This window comes from Perca flavescens, chromosome 17 (genome assembly GCF_004354835.1).
Source record: "Perca flavescens isolate YP-PL-M2 chromosome 17, PFLA_1.0, whole genome shotgun sequence".
NCBI classification, from domain to species: domain Eukaryota; kingdom Metazoa; phylum Chordata; class Actinopteri; order Perciformes; family Percidae; genus Perca; species Perca flavescens.
In genome coordinates, this window is record NC_041347.1 from 11,339,476 (window position 1) to 11,366,460 (window position 26,985).

The 26,985-nt window shown below is 40.4% G+C and overlaps 4 protein-coding genes across 11 annotated transcripts in view; 1 reads left to right on the top strand and 3 right to left on the bottom strand.

Annotated features, from left to right (window-relative positions):
• The first annotated feature begins 290 nt into the window (after positions 1-290).
• Positions 291-3,990, top strand: LOC114572520 (E3 ubiquitin-protein ligase TRIM11). Its single transcript, XM_028604191.1, has 5 exons — positions 291-887; positions 995-1,090; positions 2,696-2,929; positions 3,205-3,310; positions 3,392-3,990. The coding sequence occupies exons 1-5, from the start codon at positions 291-293 to the stop codon at positions 3,988-3,990; spliced, it is 1,632 nt and encodes a 543-aa protein (XP_028459992.1).
• A 2,151-nt stretch (positions 3,991-6,141) lies between these two features.
• On the bottom strand, positions 6,142-9,972 carry LOC114572422 (hyaluronan-binding protein 2). Its single transcript, XM_028604048.1, has 14 exons — positions 9,913-9,972; positions 9,553-9,646; positions 9,424-9,459; positions 9,209-9,301; positions 8,955-9,065; positions 8,732-8,848; positions 8,516-8,626; positions 8,248-8,419; positions 8,067-8,164; positions 7,602-7,980; positions 7,370-7,512; positions 7,007-7,141; positions 6,671-6,816; positions 6,142-6,489 (listed from the first exon to the last, which is right to left on the bottom strand). Exons 1-14 carry the CDS (start codon positions 9,970-9,972, stop codon positions 6,322-6,324), a joined length of 1,863 nt encoding a protein of 620 aa, XP_028459849.1. The 3' UTR covers positions 6,142-6,321.
• Positions 9,973-11,976: 2,004 nt separating this feature from the next.
• On the bottom strand, positions 11,977-17,042 carry LOC114572521 (probable E3 ubiquitin-protein ligase TRIML1). Its single transcript, XM_028604192.1, has 6 exons — positions 17,031-17,042; positions 13,410-13,505; positions 13,027-13,260; positions 12,871-12,917; positions 12,647-12,789; positions 11,977-12,548 (listed from the first exon to the last, which is right to left on the bottom strand). Exons 1-6 carry the CDS (start codon positions 17,040-17,042, stop codon positions 11,977-11,979), a joined length of 1,104 nt encoding a protein of 367 aa, XP_028459993.1.
• Positions 17,043-17,138: 96 nt separating this feature from the next.
• The window catches only part of ablim1a (actin binding LIM protein 1a), a 44,663-nt gene continuing 34,816 nt past the window's right edge, over positions 17,139-26,985 (bottom strand). For 5 of the 8 annotated variants that reach the window (XM_028603125.1, XM_028603119.1, XM_028603121.1 and 2 more), the window contains 11 exons: positions 25,789-25,893; positions 25,386-25,433; positions 24,407-24,547; positions 22,472-22,551; positions 22,177-22,300; positions 21,906-21,967; positions 20,394-20,454; positions 20,149-20,156; positions 19,561-19,635; positions 18,420-18,500; positions 17,139-18,211 (listed from right to left, as the gene is read on the bottom strand). In XM_028603125.1, the coding sequence (XP_028458926.1) occupies positions 18,098-18,211; positions 18,420-18,500; positions 19,561-19,635; positions 20,149-20,156; positions 20,394-20,454; positions 21,906-21,967; positions 22,177-22,300; positions 22,472-22,551; positions 24,407-24,547; positions 25,386-25,433; positions 25,789-25,893 (899 nt within the window). In that variant the 3' untranslated portion in view covers positions 17,139-18,097. The remainder of the gene's footprint in view (positions 18,212-18,419; positions 18,501-19,560; positions 19,636-20,148; positions 20,157-20,393; positions 20,455-21,905; positions 21,968-22,176; positions 22,301-22,471; positions 22,552-24,406; positions 24,548-25,385; positions 25,434-25,788; positions 25,894-26,985) is intronic. The other 3 variants (XM_028603122.1, XM_028603123.1, XM_028603124.1) reach the window with 3 other exon arrangements.

Genomic DNA, 26,985 nt, shown 5'->3' on the forward strand with positions numbered 1-26,985 from the left:
ACGCAAAAAGTGTCTCAACTGTACTCAGTCTACCCTACTTCATTTAGAACACATCATTGGTAATCTAATTCACTTAATCAGGTTTGTTGGAAATGTGCCATTCAATTGTGTGTGGTCTAGATTCAATGGCTTGAATCAGCTAGTGGAAGATATTATCTCATCTTTAGTAATCTGACACTGAGGCACATGAGTGGCGCGTGCATGCCAAGAGAGGCCTGTGAAACATTCATGAGCAGAAAGGCCTGGAGCACAGTGCACACTGAGCTGCCGTAACAGGTGCACACAGAGCTATGGGGACTGTTGAGGAAACCTTCAAGTGTCCCGTCTGCCAGGACTTCTTCACAGATCCTGTGGCACTGCCATGCGGACATGACTTCTGTCTCACCTGTATCCAGGCTGTGTGGGAAACAGAGGGATCTAATGAGGGTCCTTTCTTCTGTCCAGAATGTCAGATATTCCTCCCTTCTGACCTCACACTGCAGGTAAACACCAGCCTTCAGAATAAAGTAAAGGACTTCACCACTAACAGCCCGGCAGCAGCAGAGCTACGGACAACGCCACCAAGCAGGGCAACCGTATCATCTTCAACTATCCACTGTGACCACTGCATAGAGACGCCATCGGTGGCCATAAGGACCTGTCTGACCTGTGATGCCTCACTGTGCCAGGCTCACGCCCTGCAGCACCAGCAGAGGTCTGCTCTGAGGGAGCACACAGTTGTGGAGGTGACGGGGGATCCTCTGTCTCTGAAGTGCAGGGAGCACCGTGAGGAGCTCAAGCTCTTCTGCATGGAGGAGAGGGTCCCTGTGTGCTGTCTGTGTGTACTGGTCGGCATGCACAAAAACCACAAAGCGTTTCAACTCCATGAAGCCTGCACAGACTTCAAGGTGACTATTTTTTGGCTGTTTTATTTCCCTGAAAATATTGTGAATATTTTTGTATTTCTCTGTCAGGGTGTTTATGTTCTATGGGCCTGTTGTATTTCTATCTTTAGGGCATGTTAGAGACCACCATGAACAAACTGCTGAAGAGGAGAAGTGAAGCAGAACATGCCATCAGGGACTTGGAGTCGTTGTATACACAAACAGTGGTACAGTCAATGTGAAATAGCCATCTATTGTTTTATTTGAAGAATCCCCTCTTGTATGTGGGTGTTTCTTCAACTACAGGCACTTTTGGCCTTGTGAACATGAGGGGGAAAAAAGTGTTCAAATCAAAATTGTCACAGTCTAACAGGTTAATATAACTAGTCTAGTTTGATGATCCATAAGAGAACGCACTTACATTATAAGACAAATTGGTGTATTTTAACATATTTTCCGACCCGAACTGAACAAATGTCATTTCCATCACATGTAAATATTTGATTATTATTTAAAAATAGTATGATATACATCATTTCTTAACAGTGTAAGACCACTTTCACACATAGTTTTACCAGTTTATACCTATTTTGCAATTACCATAGATTTGTGGATTAAGTAAATTAATTGTCATGAGGACCAAACACAAAGCTTACATCCACCGCAACCTGAAATATAATATTGGATTGGTTAGATACATTTCAGAAAAATAACTTGTGTTATTACATTAAGTGGAACATTATCCAATAAACTATGAAGAAGTTTTTAATGAGTGATTATAATTTTGTTAATATTTTTAAAAAAAGTTATGAGGTGGTGGAAATGACTGGGTGTTGTGGAAATGACAATTAATGGACGTCCATGTAGAAAAACAGAAGTCATTTATTTGAAACCTTCTGAAGCAGACAATTCCATTTAACAAATCATTAGTCTCAGTAGTCATTAGTCTGTTTGGTTCCATAACCAGATGAAAAGTTACAGTCTTACTGTAAACAACTTTAACTACAAATAGTCACATGAAAAATGTAAGTTACGCATTAATTGTGATTGTAAAATTGTAACATTCTAATTGGTTATATTTGGTATACATATGTGGCCACACAATCTATAAATTGCACCTGGTAAGTATAAATGTCATTTCCACCACACCTTTGTCATTTCCACCCAAGAAGGTAATATGTTGGAAATGACGGTGGTGGAAATGACAATCCTACAGTATTTTGTAAAAGAATCCAAGCTAGTATTACAGATTAGCTATGAATTAGTAGCTAGCATTGCGTGCATGCAAAATACATCTATTTATGTTAAAAAATCTATTTATTTACAAACTCAATTGATGTTACGCCATGTTTGGAAATGACATACAATAAAAATATTTTCATTTCAAGCAATATTTAACTTGAGTTTTTTCTCCAAGTTGTTGAAGAAATTCAAAACTACATTTTGTATATAAAATCACATTAATAGTTGTCTGACCTTAAATACCACAATTATGTTTTGATTATTTTACTGATACTTTATTCAGACATATAAAAAAAAAATAGATAAATCATTTTTTGACACTTCTTTTTCATTATTGAAGATCAGAAGTCTGGGTGTGGGACAAGCACAAAACAGCAATATTTGCATCTATAATGATGTTTATAAAGGTGATATTATTGTAGACTACCGGTAAAAAGTTCCTAAAGTACTTTCATTGTAAAGTTAACTATGAAAGTGTGAATTTTTCAAAATTAAACGTTTTTTTATAAAATATGATCAAAGGACACGAAAGTGCCCGTAGTCTAAGAATTGGCCATGTATTTAAATAATGTGTCTTTTTTTTTCTTTAGAAGTCTGCTGCAGATTTCAGAGAGAGAATCTCAGACAAGTACAGCAGGATCCGTGTTGTGCTGGATGGTGATGAGCGTCTGATGATGCAGATTATCGACGCAGAGGAGACATACATGACAGAGTGGCTGGAGGCCCACAGGGGCATCATGGAGGCCCAGATCAAAGAGATAGACAGCCTCAGAGCCTCTAGCAAATCACTCCTCCGAGAAACAAATGAGCTGCGATTCCTACAGGTAGGTTACCTCATATTATCACAGTGTGTTGTTGTGATCATGTGAAAGTACAAATGCAGGTAAAATCTTTTCTGTGATTGCAAACGTACAGTACAGTGCAGTACAGTAGTACATGGCCTGTTTATTTTCAACAGCAAATCACAGCACAGAATCTTTGGTGAGTATATCGTCACTCTATTTTTTCTATCCTAACTGCCTTCTTTTGGTATGATTTTTGCCTTCTAATGGTTTTCAGTTTTTATTGTAGCAAGCCTTTGGATTTAGCACCATTCCAGGAAGTAGACAAAGATCTGTGTGACCCTGAGAAGCTGAGAACAGTAGAGAGGCTGGTGGACGACCTCTCAGTGGCTCTGTCTCAACACTTTCCACGAATGTGGTCATGTTAGTAAAGAATCCAATATTTTGCCAGCTAAAATCAACTCCCGCTATCTCTGTGTACTGAATGGAGATTTGTATTTGCAGATCTGAGTTCTCCTGCTCTGGACTCCAAGTCAGCCCATCCCCAACTGGAAATATCCCAGGACAGGAAACAAGTGTACTGGAGAAGGCAGCCTGTCAGTGAAGCTCTGAGCCCTCAGCCTTACGACTCCCAGTACAGCGTCCTGGCTCAGGAGAGTTTTACTACTGGCCGGCACTACTGGGAGGTCATCGTCCAGGACAAACCTTACTGGCTAATGGGTGTGACCACTGGGTCAGTCAATAAAAAAGGTGCTCCAAGTCAGAGTTTCTCCAGCCTGGGTGTGAACAACACATCCTGGTGCATCTACCATGGAGACGGACAGTACCTGGCATGCCATGATACCCAGGAGAAGCAGCTGTCGGTGGGAAAGAGAGTCAGAAAGCTGGGCATACTGGCAAATCTCCAGAAGGGGGAGCTGTCATTCTATGACGCTGATGCTATGACCCTGCTTCACACTTTCTGCGTGCAGTGCACAGAGCCTCTCTACCCCATGTTAAACCCATGCATTGATGTAAATGGACTGAACGCGCAGCCGCTTACCATGTTTTGGATTAAGGACCCCTGGGATTGGCACGGAAACACAAATGGGGGCAAAGAGTGAACTTAGAGGACAACCTTAAATGACTGTGTTGTGAATCGAGATTCACTGATTGAAGATTCACTGATTCACTTTATTTTTTTCCTCACAAACATTTTTACATGGTGGAAATGTCAAACATGCTTTAAAAGATGCCGTAAAAGACCTACCTCTGTATTTAAGAGAAGTTATTTCCAGAACTGATATAGAAAAAACTATTACTATGTTGTGATATTATATTATTGTGATCCTATAATTCTGATATTTTTAAAGAAAGCTGTTAAAGGGGTGATAGAATGGTTATATACGGTATTTCACGCTGTTCCTTAAGGTCTCCTAATAGGGTATGTAACATTGGTTGGACTGAAAATTACTCTTTTGCTGTTTTTTTGGGCCCTAATGCTACCCTGTTAAATGGGACTGGACTGAAACGAGAGCTTTTCTGCCTTATATGGTCTGCTCATGAATAGTTTGATGAGCTGCACGCTGATTGGTTGAGCTTAGCACACACACACACACACACACACACAGAGACACACACACACACACACACGTCTCAGAAGTAAATTTAGTAATGCAACAGCAGATGAACAATGTATAAAATTTCTGAGATTTGCGCAAACGAGATTTAGAAGACTAACTGACCTCAGATCAGTTAGTGGCCTATGTAAATTTTGGGGCGTTACCAAGATAGAAGGTAGAGCCAAATGAGGAGGAATTGAGAAGTTGACGTCAACTTTTAGCTTTGTTCAGATTCGCCCGTTTTCAGAGGCAGTTTCAAATAGTGACATTTGCAGAGGAAAGAGGTGTCAATGGGATTTTTAGGTTCTGTGTATGTCCTATTTACCCATCAAACTGTCGTTTTTCAACTATAACAAGGTAAAATCGGTTTTGCATTCTATCACCCCTTTAATTAAGAAATATAGTCTATTTTAAGTATTTTAAGTATTTATATAGTCGTTGATAGTATCTATATTAACTTTTCAGTGTCATGTACAATATATATTGTATCAAAGGGTCTTGGGTGTAGCCTCAAACAGCACTTTTGTTCTGTTGTAAAGCCTATAGATTCAGTAAGCAGCTTAGCAGCTCTCATGTTTGACTTGATGTAGTTCAGGAAGTAAATGACCCGTGCATAAACTGGCTCATTCTTTGTACAACTGTCCCTTCAGTTCACCGGACCACGGATGACATGCATGCCTTCATTCTCTCATATCAGTGGCCCTGCAGCAAAGAAAATACCTAGCAAGGCCAATCATCTGTCAACCGAGACTTTATCATAGACTTTAAAGCTGGAGCATTTTTGTGGCTCGTCAACACAACCTTGCTAAACATAATCAGCTTTTAAAAAGTGGTGAGAAAATGTAACCCTGTTTGATTTGAGCTATCATTTTATGCACTTGTATATTATAAGGCATATTCATGTAAACCCGGATGACATGCAGCTATCATTTGTAAGTAAAATCTACATTTATACACACTGCACACAACATTGAAGTAAACAGTAAGATGAAGCATTTATTAGCATGGTGTTAACGTTGATATACTGTCACTACTTTTACTGTTCATGCTGTGCCATCATTTGACCCATTTGGTGGTGGTGGGTGGGGGGGGGGGGGATGTCTTTCAGACTTTCAAAATACGACAGAAACGGTCATAACTTGAAGTAGAACCTTTCCACAGACCCTCTCAGTGTACATTTTGTCTTCTCTAGCTTTAGTAAAAACATTGCATCTTCCAAAATTCTCCTACGGCCAAAAGTGATGTGAATGCAATGATGTCCAACTGGTTTGCATTTAAACTCAGAATTTCATCTGCCACACCAAATATTGCTATAAGTGGACAGGGTTTCAGCGTCACTCCAAGAACCTCGCTAAGTGTTTTAAAAACTATTGCCCAGTAGCCTGAAAGTTGAGGGAAGGACCAGAAAGAATGCGTCCACTACAATTCTAATGTAATTCCAGTTAAGAGACCACTGAGAAAGACTGTGCTCAATTAATAAAAAAATATGACACATTTTCAGGGTAGTCACATTTAACATTTATTGTGTCTTTTCCTTTTCCACATATGCATCCTTTTTAATATAATGTTTGGATTGCCTTGGGCTATATGTAACAGGTAAAACACATGAACCTGAAATAACAATGCACATTTACTCCACTACAAAACAATTTGATAAAATGGTTTAGATTTTTTTGGAGGGGTGTATAGAGTAGCATTGAAATATAAAATTGTCCTAGTACAGGTACCAGGTACAACCGCACAAAACCCCGAAGCTAAATCATGAGTAAGAGTTGCTCCATACATAACCAAGTTCTTAGCTGCACTGGCATGTTGCTGAGTAATAGAGGTTGCTTATGGAGATGCTGCCTGAGTCTTTGTCCTGATCCAGTTCAGGAAGCGAGTGACCCGTGTGTAGACCCCAGGCTTGTTTTTCTGTCCACATTGGTCTCCCCAACTCACCAGGCCATATATAATGTTGGTATTGTTCTCCTGACAAGTCAGTGGTCCTCCAGAGTCACCCTGAAACAAGAGCACACAGCTGACCACATAGCAAATGCACACAATGCTGCAAACAGTTAAAGAGCGTAGGTAAGTTAGTCATGCAGATATTCTGAATGATAGCATGCATTTAGTCTTGCATTGCCAGACCTTCCTCCACAGCGCTGAGCATGAATTTAACTGGGAAGTTCCCTCTACCAACCTGGCAAGCATCTGCCCCTCCCTGCAGGTAGCCAGCGCAGAACATACTATTGTCCAGGATTCTGCCATAAACATGAGGTTCAGTGCACTTTTCCTGGTTGATCAGCAGCACGTTGGCATCCAGCAGGTGGTTGGAACCATACTGAGCTGCAGAGAGAAGGTGGAAAAATGAAAAAACTAATGCAACAGAGTTCTAACAAAGAAATGTGTGTCTAATTTCAGTAGTTGTATGCTAATAAAGATATACAGGGCCCTTTAAACAAAACACAACAACCCTGAAGTGCTTGTTAAACAAACCAAAAAATCTAATTTTTGTAGAGGTTGAAAGTGGCCTTACCGTCCTCAGTGACACCCCATCCAGCAATTTTACACTCCTTCCCATCCGGCAGTTGGACATCAGGAAGACAGGCTGTCTTCACAAACTGGGTCTCATTGGCACAAACTCCATCAGTGCCGCTCAACCTCAACAAAGCTTTGGAAAGGCAGATTGGATAAAAAATAAAATTGGAATGATAAGGACTTAACTTTTGGAATGTTTACACCACGTTATCACTTTCTTTCTTTCATCAATACTGTCATACTGTCATCAATCGTAACATTACAAATGGTGCTATTTGACTCTCACATCCCATCCTTAGTTAACTAAAAAAGGATTTCTCAGTGTTTTTTTAATATAAGATAAGAGAAAGAGATAGATCACCTATGTCGTTGTAAACAGCTGTTGGAGTCTCTCTGTAGTTCTCATGTAAAATAGCCTCTGCAACTTTTATGGTTTGTTCTGTGGGTTCCTTCGTATTCAGTGACAGATCTCCCATTACCACCTGCATGTCCATATTTTTTAGGCTATTCAAACACAAACAGCACATGATTCAATAACTATTAAGTTGTATTTTGTGTTTTTTCAGACTTGCAGTCATTATGAATGCGCTTACATGCAGTGTCCAGCTGTCAGTACCCAGCAGCTCTTGATGAGAACTCCTCCACACGTGTGTTTGAATGGCAGGTTGGAGTTCTTTGGTCTCATTTGCAGGGACACCTGCCAGGGTAGAGCCCCGGGAGCGACCTTCAGACCCCCAAAAATTCGTGTAATGGGCCTTTGTGGCAGAGGCCTCCCACAAGTGGCAAACTGTTGCGGGGGAGCAGTGCCGGTGGGGATGAGAGGAACAGATGTAGTAGAAGGTTGTGGAGCCTGGCTGGGCTTCTCAGTCTTTGTAGGTACAGTAGCTGATGCTGTGGGTTGAAGTGTTGGAGGTGGGGCCTTGGAAGCAGTGGGACTGGCGTCTGTCGGGACAATTTTAGTTGGCGCCACACCTGAAAACACATATACGAGAAGTTAAGAAGATAACTGTTTTTGGTTGACTCATAATTAGAAAGTTATCTGGAGCTTTAAAGCCGACCTGTTGGTTCAAGGCACTTTGTGACATTACAGTAGTCCCACAACAACCTGCGGCCTCTTCTGTAGAAACACCAGGGCATCTTGTCTTCGTCTGGGTTTCTGTGTTATAGAAAATATGTGAGTGAGCATCCTCTTGTAGATATCCTCTGCTACTTGAATACCCCCATTCATTTTCTCCTGACCTGCAGAAGTTGTGGGGGCCAAGTCCATCTGTGTCCTGGAAGGCTTTGAAGGGATCAGCTCCGTTCTCCAGGATGAAGTGAGAGTTCCAGTGGAGGCATTCGTAGCCGTCATCTGTCTCGCTCACATTGCCACGGTATGACTCTCCGTCATCCACATAGCAGTCATTTGGGCCTAGGAATTATATCTCACCCAGTCGGTATTTGAGTTATGATGATGCATGTATCGGAATGGGGAAAGGAAAACAATAATGTAGGGCATCGTATTTACCGACATGGCAGAAACGTCCTCTGAACCCCAGAGGGCATTGGCAGTCAAAGTTATTACCATCCTTGACGCACTGTCCACCGTTCCTACATGGATTAGGCTGACACACGGAAACTTTGGAAAAAAACAGTCAACAGTTAAAGCTTGCTTTTCAGGAATTGTATAAAAATGTAGAAAAAAAGGTATTCTGTCTTGTTTGGATAAAGAAACACTACTTACAAGTTCTGCAGTCTGGAGGCTGGAAGGGCATCTTGCATTTGCACTCATAGAATGGAGCAGTTGGAATCCGAACACATTCCCCACGCCCGCATAGACCTTTTTTACAATATTTTGGGCCTGAAATGATAACACCATTGTTTTAGTGTTAGTTTGCTCAGAATATTGTATTGCATATCTGTCTGCAGTCCAACAACAGCATGGTAAAAAAAAGAAAAATTCAAACCTTTCTGGCATTTGCTTCCCTTAAAAGGTTTGGGACAACTGCATTTGAATCCCCTCTTGCCTTTTTGCTCACACACTCCATTGTTGAGGCAAGGGTTTGGGATGCATTTGCCTAAAAAGTAGAAAAGTTAAGAGGGGAACGTAAGCTTTAAATAAAAAATAAAAAAAACTTCCAATGTGAGGTAGCTTTTTATGGGAAAATGTGAAATTACACAGATTGGTATAAATAGTTTACCTGAGTGCCAATTCTCTCACCTTCTAGCGCTTGAAGTTCAAAAACCCAGTCTGAATGACTGTCATCGTCGTCGTCGTCATCATCACTTGGATCTCGGATCTTAAAGAAGTCGTCTAAAACAATAAATTTCCTTTATAAGATATAGAGCATTGTTGTCTTCCTTTTGTTCTTACCCTGTAAAACTAAATGTCAAATTTATAATATATTATAAAAGGAATTAAAAAGAAGCAGCTACCTGAAATGATGTCCTCAAATCTTCCTTTCTTCCTTCCTTTGTCATGTTTTTGATGCCCACGTCCCTGAAGCTCAGGATTACGATTTTCATGACGATCATGATTTTCACGACGATCATGATTTTCACGACGATCATGATTTTCACGACGATCATGATTATCATGACGTTCGTGATGTTCTTGATGTTCATGACGTTCATGCTTTTTGGGTTTATCAGGTTTCAGCTGAACAATAATTTGAAAGCACTACATAAGAGTCAATAAATATAATAATATATAATATAAATATAATAATGAAAGTGCTTATTAGAATCTTGTTGATATTTATTACAAAACAATGTAATGAATTCATCTATTTGAACCTGGACAACAAGTTTGAATGCATTTTATTCCCAGCTAAATGCCTTATCAATAACATTGCAACATTGTAAACAAGAGCCATTACATTTGCTTATTGCTACACAATTGCTGTATAATAAGTGAATACATACTTCAGCTGGTATGAGGAGCGCCGCATAGAAGAGGCCAAAGAAGAGGAGCTTAAGGTTCATGATGGCAGTGGATCAGAAGACTTCCAGGAGAGTAAAATGAGAGTGCACTGTCTGACAGAACGCTCGCACTCGTCTGAACATTTGTGTAAGTACACTAACCTTTGTTTGAGCGTGGGGTTGTCTGGCATCTGTCCCTGTTGCTGACTCACTTTTATTGATTTTTTTTTTGTGTGGCATTTTAGGCCTTTATTTGTGTAGGACAGCATAGACTTGAAAGGGGAGAGAGAGGGAGTCGGAGTCGAACCCGCGGCCGCTGCATCGAGGAGTAAACCTCTATATATGGGCATACGCTCTAGTAGGTGAGCTAACCAGGCGCCCACTTTTATTGATTTTTAACTGTGCTCTTGGGTACTTATTTTTCTTAGTGATAATAGGCAGAACATTGCTCATGTTAGGGAACACCTAAAGAGGACAAGTAAATGGTGCAACATCAAGATTATCGTCTCTACCAGCCTTGAAAGATTGTTTCATGTTGAAATTCATTAGAATGAATTTAGTTTGAATAGGATAAGAATGCCCTCAAATGCAACACAAAGGCTCAGAGAGCATATTTGCAAAGCCAATTGTTTGTTTGAATACAGACTTTGGATCCAAATACACTCGGTGCATTTAAGGATAAATTACTAAGTAAAATGTAATACTACTTCTTAGATATGTATGTATCAGTAACTTCTATGACTTCCAAGTAAAAATTAAACTCTTAAACAAGACTTTGTCATACAGAAAGAATATGTACACTCAATGTGCATCAAACACTGTTTTCATGGTCCATTTTTCTCAGTATAATGATCTTAATGAAGCAATGGACCACTCTTTTAATAATGCACCCTTTATAACGTGTTTATTGGTTATAACTTACAGCTTTATTAATGGTTAATAAAGAATTTAGTGATGTGTTATGGATTATGTTTATGCCCCAACATGACATTTGCTTTGTGTCTTCAGCAAAATCTCTAATTCACTAGGACTGTCAGACCATTTGGCCCAAACTCAGCTTATTACAGCTTATTACAATTTCCAGCTTTACACTGGGTAGATTATTAAAAAGAAGAGAAACCCATGATTAAATGGATTGCCAACATTCATAACCGCATTATTACCAAATAGAAAGGACACCAGACAGATATTCCACAACTGGATAACTCATCAATAAAGCATTAGTACTGTTGGGCTGCTGGTATGTCGATCTTCTACCACTTTGGTCCATCTCCAAAAATGACAACGATTGTCTTGAGTACTACCATGAATTTGACGTTTCGGGCTTTTAGAGAAATATCTCAAAAACTGAATTGTCATGTGGTACAGATATCCACGGCGTCCAGAGGATTAATTGTATGTCTTCAGTGATTCCGTCTTTTCCTCTATAGCGCCACCAGCAGGTCAAAGTTTCCCCTATCAGTGAGATATCTCAACATCTTCTGGATGGAATTGCACCAAAATGTGTGCAGACATTCATGGTCCCCAGAGGAAGAATCCCCCATGAGGTAGTGATATTACGTTTAACGAACGATATGATGCTCCTTGGTACGAACAAGGCAAGGCGATTTTATTTACATAACACATTTCATTTGAGAGTAAATTCAAAGTAGTAAATTCACTGACATAAGCAGAGGAATGTGGCGTCACCGTGTGTAATGTTTGTAATGCAGATCCTTGACCTTAGGTCGTAATTTAGTGCTGCTGAACCTAGTCCACACATGGGAAATTAAATTGTATTGGTGGGATATCTAAATTGAAATCTGATGCCTAATCGGAAACAATGAGATGAGTTGAGTGCTAACAGACAACCCTGCTGCATTTTCTTTAATTATACCAACAATTATAAAAACAAAAATCCATAATATATTATGTTTTTGGGTTAATTAAATACAAATAAAATAGAATGAATACAAAATGATGCAAAGGCGTATACTTGCTTATAAACTTTTATAATTGGTGCATTATTAAAAAGTGGGGCCTTAGCAACAAATTACTAAAAGCTTTTCTGCGGAGCCTCAAAGCTAATCAGAGATCACTGGTAGGAGATGGAGCATTACAGATCACAATAGGCTGCGCATTGGTGCCATTGTGGTCATGGCCAGGACACAGAGCCAGGTGGAGGCAGTCTGAGAAGGTTCCTGCACAGAAGGAGAACAGCGGCGTCATGTTCTCTGCCTCAAGAAACGTCACCAACCCTGCCGGGAAACTACACAAAACACCAATCCGACAGAAGCGTTTTGTGAAAGACAGCTGATGGGGCACCCCTCCGTGCCAGGCTGTGTACTCCCCATCAAAGAACTCCACACACCAGGACTCGTCCCCCCGGCCCAGCCAGCAGTCCTCAGTGGTGCCCTTGCGTGGAATGTTGGGATAGGTGACGCCCAGCTCCCAGTAAGTCTTCCCAGTCACATCAATCTCCCAGTAATGGTGGCCAAAGCTGAACCCTTGCAAGCTGATGACATTGAGGGTGGTGTCAAAGCGTCCAGGGAGGTCAGGAAGTTGCTGCCAGGTGTCTGTGTAGATGGCGCTGTCCCCACTGGGGGAGATGATCAGCTTTGGGTGGGCCGTCTCCGGGTCCAAACACACCTCGCTGGAATCTGGAGACACATGTTTAACAACGTTTAGACAGAAAAACCTACAGGAGGTCAAGTTGTGGTTAGAAACACTACTGTATAGAAATATTGTGTGAACTGACAACTCTTGGTGAAGCTCTTGATTATAGGTGTCTGCGAGCTGATCAGCAGGAGCATGTTGTTGGCGAGGCTGAGGATCTGCTCGGCTTTAGCTTCGTCCAGCCTCACACTGCTCGGGTCTGTGCTGTTTAGCAGATCTATCACTCTGGAGGAGGCAGACCACAGTGAGAAACATCAGCTGCTGCTCCATTTTTTTGTATTATTAATTAAAGATGTGATTCCATACCTGTCCACTGTCTCCGTGTCTTGCTGCTCAGGGTATGAAAAGAAAGACTGAAGAAAGGGAAATTAAATGAACTTTAAAAGCAAATAGAAACATTTTCTGGTGCTCACATACAAATGAGAAATCGTATTTGGTCCACTGGACTTTACGTTGAATCACCATTGTATCAGGGTCTGTGTCGGTCTGATCCATTGCCACAGTGAGTCTGGCCAGGTCCTGCTCTATCTCCTGGATTAGAGAACAGTTCCTTTCCATCAGCCCATCCAGGGCAGAGACTGCAGCCCGCTCCTCCATCTCCAGGTGGGACAGGGTGATCCTCAGGTCCTCGTCAAGGATGGCCCGGATCTCCAGATATTTCCGTATGATGTTCTCTCTTATCACTGTGGACCTTTTCTGAGTCAGACATAAGCATGTATCAGTTCATTATACCTGCATGATCACAGGTGGAATTTAACTTTCAAATGTATCAAATATCAAACTACGGACAGAAAAAAGTCATGTTGTGGCAAAGTTTCAGACACACTTGTCTGAACACAACTTACTGTGATTTCTGATTGCCGTGCTGCCAGTTTTTTCAGTCTGTATTTCACGGCTTCCCTTTGCCTCTTTAGACACTCCTGTTGCTTTTCTAATGTCTCCTGTAGAAAGAGTTGCAAACATATTCAGCACAGCTCAAATCAACACCAGCCAGACAGATTCTTTGTGAAGTGCAGCTGCAGAAGCAGTTTATTATGCAGCTGGATGTACAAAGCAACAAAGCGGAGACTGACTGACAGGAGTGTGTGTTACTGTGACAATCGTCTTGTCTTCAGTATTTCTCTTCCACTGTTTATTACAAGGCACACCATAGTGTGTGCATTTTTGAAACTGTATTTTCATATGGTACAGTTTTCTGTAGCCGCACTGAAGGCTTTGCTGTGTTGCTGCTCCCTTATCAAGCTGAAAAAATGATGCCCATTGATTTCCTTATTTCTATTACATGGCAGGTCTGGCACACTGCAGTGTTGGGACACTAGAAGCAGGCATCTCTCCATCTCTCCTTCCATATTCCAAGTAGGGGTGTAAGAAAAAATCTATACACTTGAGTATCACAATCTTTTATTTATCAATACTGTATCGATTTTCAAAAACGCAATATCAATAAAAAAAAAATATATATATATATATATTTTTTATTATTCTTTTTTTTTGTTTATGTGCAAAAATATTCATGTAAGAGAGTGGTTCATGTTATGTTGTGTTTAAACCCCCTACCGCTAGATGGCTATGCTGAGACGCACCACTAGTGTCCTTGCCTAACAGTTCCTAGCAGTGCCTGACTTTTTGCTAGAAGCTAACAACGTAGCTATGGCTGAACTTTGGCCTACTTTAGCATATAAGAACCTGTGAACCACAATCCCAAACTGGCAGTTTGATTTTCTGTGTACTGAATTGTATACCTAAAGTAAACTTCTTTGACTTTTATGCACATCATGTCTTTTTTTTAAATATTAGTTTTTCTAAAATTATACTTTCAAAAAATCCCAATACATCGCCTAGAAATATATTGCAATATATTGAATCGTGACCCATGTATTGTGATACGTATCGTATCGCCAGATTCTTGCCAATACACAGCCCTAATTCCAAGCTGCATTCTCCAGGAGGAAAATTATGATTGTTGTCCCATAAAAATTCCCACACTGCAGCTCTCACAGCAAGGAGAATATTTTTGTCATGATATTTTATGACCCATACTGGCATTTTTGTGCATGTATTGCTACACATTGCGTTATGCTGATACAACTTTTTTTTTATGCTCTCCATGTGTTTTTATTTTTTTACTTTTTTTTAGAACTATCATGTAGCACTTTGGGATTTTGCGTAAATATAAAGTGCATTAAAAATGTAATGTATTATTATTATTATTACAACTGTTGATATTTTCCAAAGCTATCGTGGTTTTCTACATTGTTAAGATCCCCCTTCATTCAAGAACACATTTTTGGTTAATGGGCTGTTTTGACACCCTTCTGCTGAAGGAGGAAATTTTCTCTGTGATCACCTTCAATTTCAGTTTAAGATGCTTATGTATAAGAAGGATTTTGTGACATCACAACTAGTTTGGAAGCCAATCGTGGTCCAGTATGCAACTTACACAAGTGTGATGTAAAAACCAGTGGGTGGAAAGTAATTACGTACATTTACTCAAATACTGAGTACAATTTTAAGGTACTTTTCTTCAGTATTTCCATTTTCTGCTACTTTATATTTAACTACTACACTACATCTCAGAGATGCTAAATATTATACTTTTCACTCCACTTTATTTGATAACTTAAGTTACTTTGCAGATTCAGATTGATAATACAAAGTACAGTATAGTCAACAAATAAATTGTGAGGCAAAAGAAATTTTTTATAAAGAGATAAAGTTGGCTATACAATGAGCTGCAACATTAACGTGATGAACACATGAATGCACCAACAGTTATAATATATATTATTCTGAAATGGTCCATTCTGCATAATGAGTACTTTAACTTTTGGCACTTTAAGTATATTTTGATGCTAATACTTATGCACTTTTACTTGAGTAAACATTTGAATGCATGCATTTTACTTGTAACAGAATACTTCTCCACTGTGGTATTGCTACAGTAGGCTCCTTTTACTTAAGATGTGAGTAAGAGACAGCTTCTGTTTTATGAACATCACTAGTCTTGCATATTCATTGATTCTGGATTTTTCAGTGAGGGAGAAGGAGTAGATGCAATTTTAAGAATTTCTAACTGTTTTTTGAACTTATTTTGTGGAGGAAATATATCAGATGCAAATTATTCAGAGTATTTTATATGTCTTCAAATGAGTCGGAAGTGAATCTTTAAAGGTGCAGTAGGTAAGACTCATAAAACGAACTTTCTGTTCTATTTGCTGAAACTGACCCTATGTTCCAGTAGAACTACACGAAGCAGGTCACCACCTACAGCCTGTAGTACAATTTGCAAAAATCCACATCTCCCTGTTCAGATACACCAATCAGGGTCAGGGGGGGTGTCTAACTGCGTGTCAATCACTGCTCATGCACACACATTCATTCTCTCTTGTGGGGGGAGGGGCTTAGGAGACCGTTTTGGGCTTTAGCAGAAAAGGGGGAGGGACTGAGAAGTTGTCGATGTTCACATTTTTTGGCTTAAGTCCTGGGTCTTCGCAATCCTACATATGGCACATTTAACAGTGATTCTCCAACGATTCAGGGAGCCACTGTTTAGTTTATTTCTGGATAGTATAAAAATTTTAATTGAAGAGACTTTAAACATGCTTGTCCACGTGAGTTATCCACTCAATTGAATATAAGTTTCCTTGCTTTTTTTCTGTTACATTAACATTGTGGGGTAATTAAGTTATTTTATCAAACATTGTCTTAAAAAGTCTTCAGGGTAGTAGGGGTGTTTTACGGTATTGTCCAGATGACCTCTGATATTTAAAAAAAAGAGTAAGCTGCTTTACAGCACTGCTTTCATAAATATCACATTGGAAACAAAAACCCACAGAACAAACAATAGGAAATCACAAAAAAAGGATAACAATTCATTTTTTTAGTGCATTAAAGAGGTTGTTGCAGCTGCCAGTCTCAAATGTCTTTGCTTCTCAAATGCACATGAAAGCATCTGGAAGTGTTCAAATAATTAGCCTATTGTTAACACACATAAAGATAACTAACAAAACAGATAGCAAACCAAACAGAATGTTATTTAATGTCCCAGTGATGCATTGTTTCTGAAGCAACCATTTAAATATTTAATATAAATCATATACCAATGCTTGGAATGAAGAAAACCCTTATTTAATCTAAAACAAAAATGGCATGCTTTGGGAAATGGTCAGTTATTTATGCAGTACATGATGTGTTCCAAAGTGGCTTTCAAGACACAATCTTTAATGAAGTTTCAATTTTGGCAATCATTAGAATAATGACAAAAATGTTTACTTGGTGCTTGTTGTTCACTAGTCTGTCTTTTGACATCAGAGACATCATTTCCCCACAATAAAGAATTGTGTCAGAGTAGAAGGCCAAGCTCATGTAAAAAAGATGTTTCCTCACAGGGGGCCCCAACTAATGTTTGTGTAGAAAGTCAATAGACTCTGATTGGTCATCATAAAAGTCCTGAGACTACTTCTCACCCTGTGTACCATCACAGAACCGGTGTGTTTATTGGTGAAATGCAAAGAAGAAAACAGAGAACAGAAAAGAGGCAGTGGGTACCTTTGGTATAGCTGAGGATCATATGGTTCATGGTGATTTAAAGCTTTATTGGCTTCGATTTCAATACAACAAATGGCAGTGTGGGTTTTTATAAAACAGTACTTTCAAATACAGTTGCTTCTCCCATTAGGTGTTTTATCTATTTGTTGGTTACTGTATGTTGGATACGGCACTAAAATATATTAAGATTTGTACTTCCAATACATGTAAAGGGAAAGTGTCTGGCCATGTTAATGAGAGCCTGAGAAGAGAGACATTTTCTTTTTTGTCAGGGTCAAGATGAACGTTTGGCGTATACAGGAGCCAGGGAAAGGAGACTGGCGATGTGTAGGTGCTCAGAGGATTCATTTCCATGTAGATCCGTTAAAACAGTTGATGAGTGAGATGACTGCCTTTTCCAGTGTCTTTTCTTTTTAAATGTTTATTATTCAAAGACTCACTGAGCCGATTCTTGCGAACTTTGGACTAAAACTCTTTCAGCCCAAGCGAAGGAAAGCTGACACATGTTCAAGCTACGAGCATGGACATTTCGTAATGGCGCCATGAGGTTCTACTGTACTTACAAAGTTCCACAGGAATCAAACAGCAACAAATAGGAAGAAACAAGCAAATAAGAAAGGAAAGCAGTTCCACTCAAAAGCAAAGCAAGAAGTAAAACGAGCGCAGTCAAACCAAATAACATGACCCTATTTACCATTCATTTTCATTCTTTGTCATTTTTGAACATGGAAGAGATTCGCATTCTTTGTTTCCTGTGCAAGTCCAACTGGACAAAATCATTCAGGCCACAGTCTCAGGAAGCATCAGAGCAAAAAAAGAGTCCATTCCATGGCTTCCTTGGTTATGCCAGGATAAAACAAAAAAAAAAAAAAAAAAAAAAAAAAACAAACAGAAGAAATAGGAAATAAACCAAAACCTACATCTAGATTACAGTTGTTGTGTGCTATCTGAATGAATGTACAGTATGTGCATGCTGCTCTGAGTGCTAGAAGAGCTTGGCCTTCTTTTTCATGTCGTTGCGTTTCCACAGGGGAAGCCTGTCAAACTCCTGGATCTCCATTCCAAAGATGTCAAAGAACTTTTCAGGTGCTAAGTGGCGCTAGAATTGAGAACAAAGGTGGAGAAAACAAAGGAGGGGAGGGTGGGAGGGAGTTAGCACCAAAGCCACAAAAAGGGCCACCGCAAAGATGACCAGAAGCAATGGCTACTGCACATTCCTTTCTACAATTGTATTTGTGTAACATGTTATTTACACAAAGTAGAGAAATCCAGTATCAATTGCGGACAGTCAGGCGGAAATCTGATACCTCCAGTCTGGTTCTGTCCACATCCCTGGGCAGTTTAGCTCTCCCTCTACTGGTTATCATGAGCATTTCATAGGGATACACCTTCAGAAGGAGACACTCGTCAGTCAACAGGTTCAAACCTACAAGCTGGAGTTAAGTTTCAAAAACTTGCAAAGCATTATTTTTCTTAATCAAACTAATCTATCAAATTTGGATATTTTTATAGTTCTGACTGTGACAGAGGGAACACTGGGTGGGAGAACAGGTATGTGACAGGAGGCCGACTGGGAGTGAGAGCTGTTTTTCAGGTTGTTGGGGAAATGCAGGGTTCTATGGTGTGCACACTTTTTTTTCGGTGTAGAAACGTGCAACAGATTAGGTAAGGGCAAAAACATGAAAACAGAGTTATGTAGCGGGCTGTATTTTTAGAGTAATTTAATGCAAACTAAAACACCAGTAATATAGGCCAAGTAAATCCACATGGGAATGGCCGTCCTGGAAAACTGAGGTGCTTCTACTTTTCTAAATAACTTATCCCCTCTGTACAAGAAGAAACTGGTAAATGAAAGTTGTTAAGTTAGCTGAAATGCTCAATAATAAGCAACTAGAAGTTCTTTGAGGCCTCTGACCAACTCATATCAACACAGTAATATACAATCACTTATATACTACGCAGTATATAGTGATATGAGTTGTTTGAATGACAATCTGGGCGTTGGATTGTCCACTGTATGCTGCATACAGTATCCAGCCACTTTAAGTCAAAGCTATGTGCAGATGGGCATGGAGAAGCCAGCATGCTAAGCGTGACTCGGCAGCTCCTAAAGCAGCATGCTAAATCTGGATCCCAGCTAATGTGAGTCTTTCACCTCCAGTAAAAATCTCATGTAGTTCCCTATTTCTTCCACCCATGTCCCCCGCACTACGAGGGTGAATACAACATGCTAATCGTTTCATTTCATCCTCCTCTTTTGGGCTGGTCTCTTTTATTTCTTAGTCTAATTCTCAAGATCAGACTCTAAAGTCTCTAAATTAGTTGCAAAATGTGTCCTCATTTACAAGTTAAAATGCACTGAAATAAGTGAACAATGTATAAATGTTGTAACATATTTTAGTGTAGATTACAATGTTCTCAACAGTACAAAAAGAAGAATATACTTGCTTTTGGTTCCAACATATTAGGCATAGATACTCCCCTGTCCATCCTTGCAAGTGCTGCACGGCCATCCTTAATGTGCTAAAGAATAGAAGATACAAGAATGTAATATAGTGGAAGGGGACTGCAGGGTTAATGGCATGAAAATGTCCACTGTGGGCACAGTTTTCACTGGATGGAGCAAGTAGCTTGGATACGTTTCCGTATCTTAATTAGTATTTGAGATGGGCAGTTGTTCCTGAATGTCTTTGTAGTTTGTTTTTTTTCCTACGGTGAATTTTAAAATCATATATTTAAATGTGACATTTAGCTTGAGTCATAACATTGGCAAACAACACTCAAAACAAGACATGAGGCGATGGTTGTACATTTACAGAACACTTGTTCAGCTACTGGGCAGTGCATGTTTGGCAATTTTGAAATCACTACACTACATGCCCTGTAGTTGACATTAAATCCAACAGTGATGCAAGCATGTAGCAGGAGTGGTCGGTGTGCATTCAGGGCCAGGTGCCTCTTGCAACCCATGAGCAAGCAAGTACATAATGCAAGGTGAGGAAGCATGCCATGTGAAAAAGCAGATGAGAGACATACCTGGAACTCTGCAGGACAACATGGGACAGAAAATGAGACTCACAGTTAATGGTTTTGCTGTCAAATCCCCTGCCAAGCTACTATCTACAACACTGTTGTCCCTGAATCATTATGCAAGTATTTCAAAATGCATGTCCATTTATGTACAGGTAGCAAGCCATTTCAGAATAATACTGATGCTGAATAGCTCTGGTGACATTGGCAAGAGATTTGCTTGGTGGCCACATTCTGGTAGCAGCTCTCACCTCTGCCTCCTCCACACATGTCACCATAGCTGTTGTACTGGGTGAAATCTGTTGACTGGGGCTGCGGGGACACAGACAACAGTACATCAATATTAACATATGGGTATTTTGATGCTGATTTAGGACCAGAATAGGGTTTGAATGCACAGTTTGTAATTTTCTGTCGCTAAGGGTCTCTCATTAAAAAAATAACAAAAGACGGAGCAATGCCATCATTGCATTCATCTTCTCCCGATTAGGTGTTCATCGCTCAGGAGGCTTTTGCTGGGTGCCGAATTATCCGCAGAGGTCTCATCTTCTCCAAAACAAACGGACCAGGTGATTTAAACCGGTAAAAACACTGAATAAAGCAGTTTTACGTAAAATATCTGTGTTTCTATGACGCTGTTTGGCATGTCGGTGGAGAGGAGCTCAGCTTGTTTCACTGATACAGTAGTCTATATCTACAATGTTCCACTTCCGGGATTGCTCCATTGCCACCGAAAGTTCCCCCACGTTTTCGCTCTTTACGGCCAAATGTCCGGTACTTTCCGCTTTCTTTGTGTTGGCATTTTAACCTCCGGTGGATTTAAGAGGACTATGGTTAACTGTCTCCTCAGATCTCTGCACGTTAAATCCAGACAGCTAGCTAGACTATCTGTCCAATCTGAGTTTTCTCTCGCACGACTAAAAACAACCTTTGAATGTACACATGTTCCACCAAAACAAGTTCCTTCCCGAAGCTATTTTGAAGTGCCACCATGGCTTCGCCCGGATCTTAATAACTATGTGTAAAACGTGTAAAATAATTCTGGCATTGGTGACATGATATTATAGCCTGGTGAGACCGTCCTGATCTCGCGAACTCCAGTTTTCCACTCGCAGATCAGTCTGGCATCTTGAGATAGAGAAAATTTGGAGCCGTTCGCCAAACGACTGACCAATCAGCGTTGGATTCGAGGCGGGTTTAGGTGGTGATAGACAGATGGTTTGTCCAATCAGCTAACCAGTATTTTCAGACAGCGGTAGCCCTAATTCTGTTACCCGCTCGCTAATGCTTTTTTCTCTTGGATCCTTCTTTTGGAATATGGCCCGGGAACCTGAAAGGGTGTCTTTTATTCGTAAATTCTCGTTACACAAACAGCAAATATCCTTTACCGACATGTTGCTTGCTTGCTGAACTAACGAGCAATGCTTTGCCTGCAGCAGCAGGGGCTTGTGGTTGTATTTCCATACGCTTCGTTGATCTGAACGGGTTTGGCCCGTCTATCACCAACATAGGGTGGTGATAGACAGATGGTTTATCCAATCAGCTAACCAGTATTTTCGCCCATTCCCAAAAGATGGATATGCCGAGCAAATGCGAAGCAATCCATCTGGCGGAGTCAGGTTAATGATATTATGCATTTAACATGCAATTTCTGCTTCTTGGATTTTTCTGAGAAGCCAATTTTTCTGCTTGTCATCAATCTGTATTCAGCTGTCTGTGTTACATAATCAACAGCAATCTTGTTCGTATGAGTGAGCTCTCACCCGGTGCAGCCCATTCCTTCCATAGCCAGGCAGAGAGTTAGTTTTGGTTGGAGAAGTTGGATCTGAAACATAAATAATGTTCACATTTATATTTGGATTTAAAAAGATGTTGACCCAAAATCATGAACATTTTACATGGACAGGGAATTTTCAAATCACATCTTGAAGCTATTTCGTAACATGTGACAGTAAAACAAATCTACTAGGTGCTATATAGCTCAGACCATGTGTTACAGTACATTGCGTATTAGCTGACGAAGCTGCTCTGTACCTGCGTCACAGTTGGTCTGTTTGGGGTCGTAGCGCTGAGCAGAGAGGCTACGTGCGTGACGCTCCCTGATCTCCTCTTTTTCCATCTCCTCCTTCAGTATGAGCTTCCCCAAACCAGACTGAATCTACACACACACACACACACACACACACACACACACATATATAACATCAAATAACGTACAGTGTATCCACAGATAAACATCAATACAAAGCATGCATGTATGTATGGCTTTTATCTCAGGCACGTGGCAGTCAAAAACGTTAAGTTGAAGATTCAAAGTTATCTCACTGACCTTGCTGAGATGTTCCTCGTGGAGCTGCTTTCTTTTCAAGGCCTCTTCCTCGTCCTCTTCTCTGGATCGTCTCCTCCCTTCTGTACCCACAGGTGGCGTACACAAGCCCAAAAAGTTACATAAAACACATATACACGCACACATAAAGACACACACACATCCATGCTTCACATGTACTTGTAATAGTACAACCAGATAAAATGCTTCATCATCAAATGAAGAGAAAGACAGTAGAGTATAGACAGTAAATGAGGAACAGGTGGACGGAAGAACACAAATGTGAGACAGAGGTGACGAGACAGACAAACAGAGGGACTTATTGGAATATTTGGCTACACTGACATGACAGATGTTTACACTTCATCATTTATGTCAAGATTTTACTGGATGTCAAATACACAGAACAGCACGACGTAAGACAGACAGACAAAAGTCAGTTTGAAGTCGGTCTCAGTTATCTCTGTCCAAGTCATTTGTGGCACTATTGTGTATAGCTAGTGCACCCATCATGTGCAGTAAGTGAGCATAAAATGGTGAAACTGATGCTACCTCAAGCAGAAAATAATATGTCAGCAACAGAAACCAAACAACGCTGCTGCTTTTGTGCAAGCAAAACTAAAAGGCAAATACTGTAACGCCTTATAAAAGCGTGAGCTCGAGTGAAGCAGGGATGCAGTTAAAGGGTAACTTTGGTATTTTTCAACCTGGACCCTATTTTCCCATGTTTTTGCATCTAAGTGACTCATGGAAACAGCAATTTTTTAAATCAGTCCGATTCGGCGAAACAAGCTGCAATGTAACATTAAAGCTATAGTGCGTAGTTTCTGTTGACCCCATGCGGAATTCTAAGTTATGACAATAAAACATGTGTCCACATGATACAAGCCTTCCGTGATCACGTACCACCCCCACCCCTCCCCCACGCAGTTGCTAGTATCCAAGGAGGACACGGAGGATTAAAAAAACATGATGGACTCTTCAGAAGAGGTCATTATTTTCACCTGATTTTCTGCGCGTGAAAGTCGGCGGACAACACAATCTTCTGAACATAGCCATACTGAGAAATACAGAGAGAGAGTTGTGTGGAGCTGATAGTCTTAATTAGTTTTGTAGCAACTCATTTGGCAATGGCTTGAATGTAATGGACGTACATTAATATCAAAAGGTTACGCACTAAAGCTTTCATGGGCAATTGCACACCTATAATTTAGGTCCACAAAATGTGCTTGTTTTACCACTGACATGCTCAGATTATTATTATTATTATTATTATTATTATTATTAGTGTCTGAGGACATTATGGAAAAGTTCCGTACAGAGGTCGACCTTTTTGTTAAAGAGTAAGATCCTTTTTTTTTTTAAACTATCAAAAGTTGTCTTGGTTCGCCTTTCCACTGTTCCAACAATCACCACTCTGGTTTTGTTGAAATAAACTTGTAATTCACCCATTTACATGTGAAAATACTCTGGCTCTATACACACTAAAAGTATTGTTTCTTTTAATGAAGCCTGGTGAGTTTGGGCTGGTTCTGGGTAAACAAAAAGGATCTTACTCTTTGACAAAAAGGTTTATATCTGTAGGGATCCTCTCCATAATGTTTTCAGACACTTAGAATAACAATCTAAGTGTTTAAGTCTTGTCAGAGGTAAAAAAAAAACGTAAATTGACGATGTGCATTTGCCCTATAGGATTACATTCCAGCTCGGATTACAGTGTTCTCGCTCAATACTGGACCAATTTTAAAGAGTTTTGTTTACATTATTCACTTAGACACCAATGCATAGGAAAATAGGGTCCAGGTTGAAAAATACCAAAATTACCCTTTAAGCTTTTGGGGGCAGCTGGAGGGGAGAAACAGGTTAGGTTGTGGTGAGGTGTCTTTTGTACCGCTAGAAGGTAGCAGTGCAAGCATGCCCATCAGGAACCTACTGTACCTAATACAGCGAGAGAGCAGGGCCAATGGTCGCCCTCACTCCGTGAGCTGTCATCCGGAGAGGGAGCATGGGCAGCGGGGAAGGTGGCAGATCTGATGATGTCATCACCAGACTTGCTTTGACGTGCTATGGCATCTGTATCTAGGTTGGTAACCATGGGAACTGATCTATCAGTGTCTGGGTCACAGTCTCAACCACAGGTAAACATTGAAGCACCATCTGATTGTCAGACTCAAGGATCATTCAATCCTGGTTCGTCCAGGTTTAAAATATATGCTGTCTACAATGCAAAAGAAAATTCTTTCCTAACAAGTCAATGAATTTTGGCTAGAACTTTAAAGATAATCAGTAAGTGGTGCTAGTGGAAAAGGGTAAGTGTGGTTTTAAGGATTTTTCAAGGATGATTTTAGTGACATCTTGCACAAGCAAGATTGCACCTGTTCTGTGAAACATCACTTAATTGAGCAAGGGAAAATTTTCTCAGGCCATTGACATATTTTTTCAGGTCCATTTTAAAGCCAGACTATGTAACTTTTGAAAAATTAAGCAATAAAACGCTTGTTCAATTCAATATGCTCATGGGTTTTGCTGCTCCAGCCTCACTGGATCTGGTATGACCACTGCAGGGGCTAATGTTAGCTAACATTAGCAGGTATTACAGCGTAAGTCATAGTCTGCTGACTTTATCGCAATTCTCCACTTGTGCTATTGTGTACAGATTACATTGTAGCCTGTCACAGATTGCAACTGACTCTTGGAAATTGTCATTAACCTGAAATTGTCACAACTCCGCAAAAGTTACATCATCTCGCTTTAAGAAAACTATAACATTACTACTGTGACTTGTTAAGAGACAAACTAACCTGGCTACTGTATATAACATAATTACCAAGACGCCTTACTCTGAATTTTTACTCAGACAGACATTTTCCCTTCTCTTTTTACAGTAAAACATGCAATACTAGAGAAGGAAAGGTACCATGTTGTTTGTAGATGGGTGGTTTTCTGTAGATGTTGCTCCCCTGATCTGAAAACATTCAAATGCAGACAGAAAAGACATTTACGGAGTATACGGTGTCTCTGTTATACAAGTTAAAAATCTATTGTAAACATCTCAACACCAAGCAATGACGCATAGGGATTACACTGAATTTCACCCTTTTTCCTGTGATACATCTGTATAGTTGTGAAAGAAGAGGGGAAAAAGCAAAAGCTGATTCCAAATGGAGTATAATGACAGAGATAGAGAGATAGATAGATAGATAGATAGATAGATAGATAGATAGATAGATAGATAGATAGATAGATAGATAGATAGATAGATAGATAGATAGATAGATAGATAGATAGCGAGCAGTGACAGGGTGCGCTCCAGCTCCTACCTGGGAGGTGGAAATGTTTAGGGGTCAGAGAGAGAGGCGGGGTGACCGGCCGGCTGTCGGGCCTGAGCGGGAGGGGGGAACTCCGGCCACTCAGCGGGTCAGTCCCTCCAGTGAGAAGAACCAAGAACAGAACGTAAGCAGGGATACTAAAGGGGAACCACAGTCTGAACGGTGCAACACACAGGGACCAACGGGACCAGTTGAAGTCACTTAAAGCGAATGGGAGACATTCTGGTTGCTTTCAATAAATGCAGTTCATGGAGCTGTGTGCTCTGTGCATGATGAAGGTACAAAGGCAGAGCAGAGTTTAAAATAGCGACATTGGGAAATGAGTCATGAACTATAATGTTAAAAAATAATAGTCAGTTGTATAATCTGAATCCACTGTTCAATAAGAGTTCCCTGCTTAAGAAATTAATAACTCCCAGCATGCAGCGGCAAACTTATATTACAAAACCCTTTCTTTTTATCTCAGCCTTACAGTTTACTGGAGTGTGGAGACTCATTCTGACGAAAAAGTCATCCATCACACAACATTCGGCGAGCTGTCAGTTTGGATATTGGATTTGGATTGCTAGTATCTCTCAAGTACATGCAAAGCTGCAAAAACACAAACACAAAGAGCCAGTCAGCTACTTTGGCAGAGGCTGTGATAGTCAAAGGTGAAAAAGTGCATGCTAGTAAGTGAAGAATCAGTGCCTTGGCTGCATGGGTTTGACCAAGACATGGGTTTGACCATTCAGGATGGCAGATGTAGTCTAATGAGAAATGGCGATGGATCCAGAATGACAGATGGGGCATTGACGGGAGGTAGCATCCCAGGTGATGATGGAAATTATGTGTTGCCTTGGGGGGCAGCGGAGAGGAGTGGGGCCCTTACCTTGGCTATGGGGAGGAAGTGGTGTCTGAAAGGGGAGGTGGGGCGGGAGTCACTATTTCTGGAGCCCACACTGTTACTGCACAAGGAGGAGCAGAGCTTCTGCATGCCTGTCAGAGCCTCTGCAGGGAGGGAGGGTGTGGGACAGGGGGGCAAAACCCCAGGACCAGGCAGCAGAGGTGGACGGTGTGGAGAGGAGATAGAAGGTGAGAAGGTGAGGGACAAAAGAAAAGGGAGATATAGACGAATCACATGTAAAAAAAGAGGAAATAAAAGACACCCAAAGTGAGAGGTAAGGTGTATTCAAGATGAACAGTAAG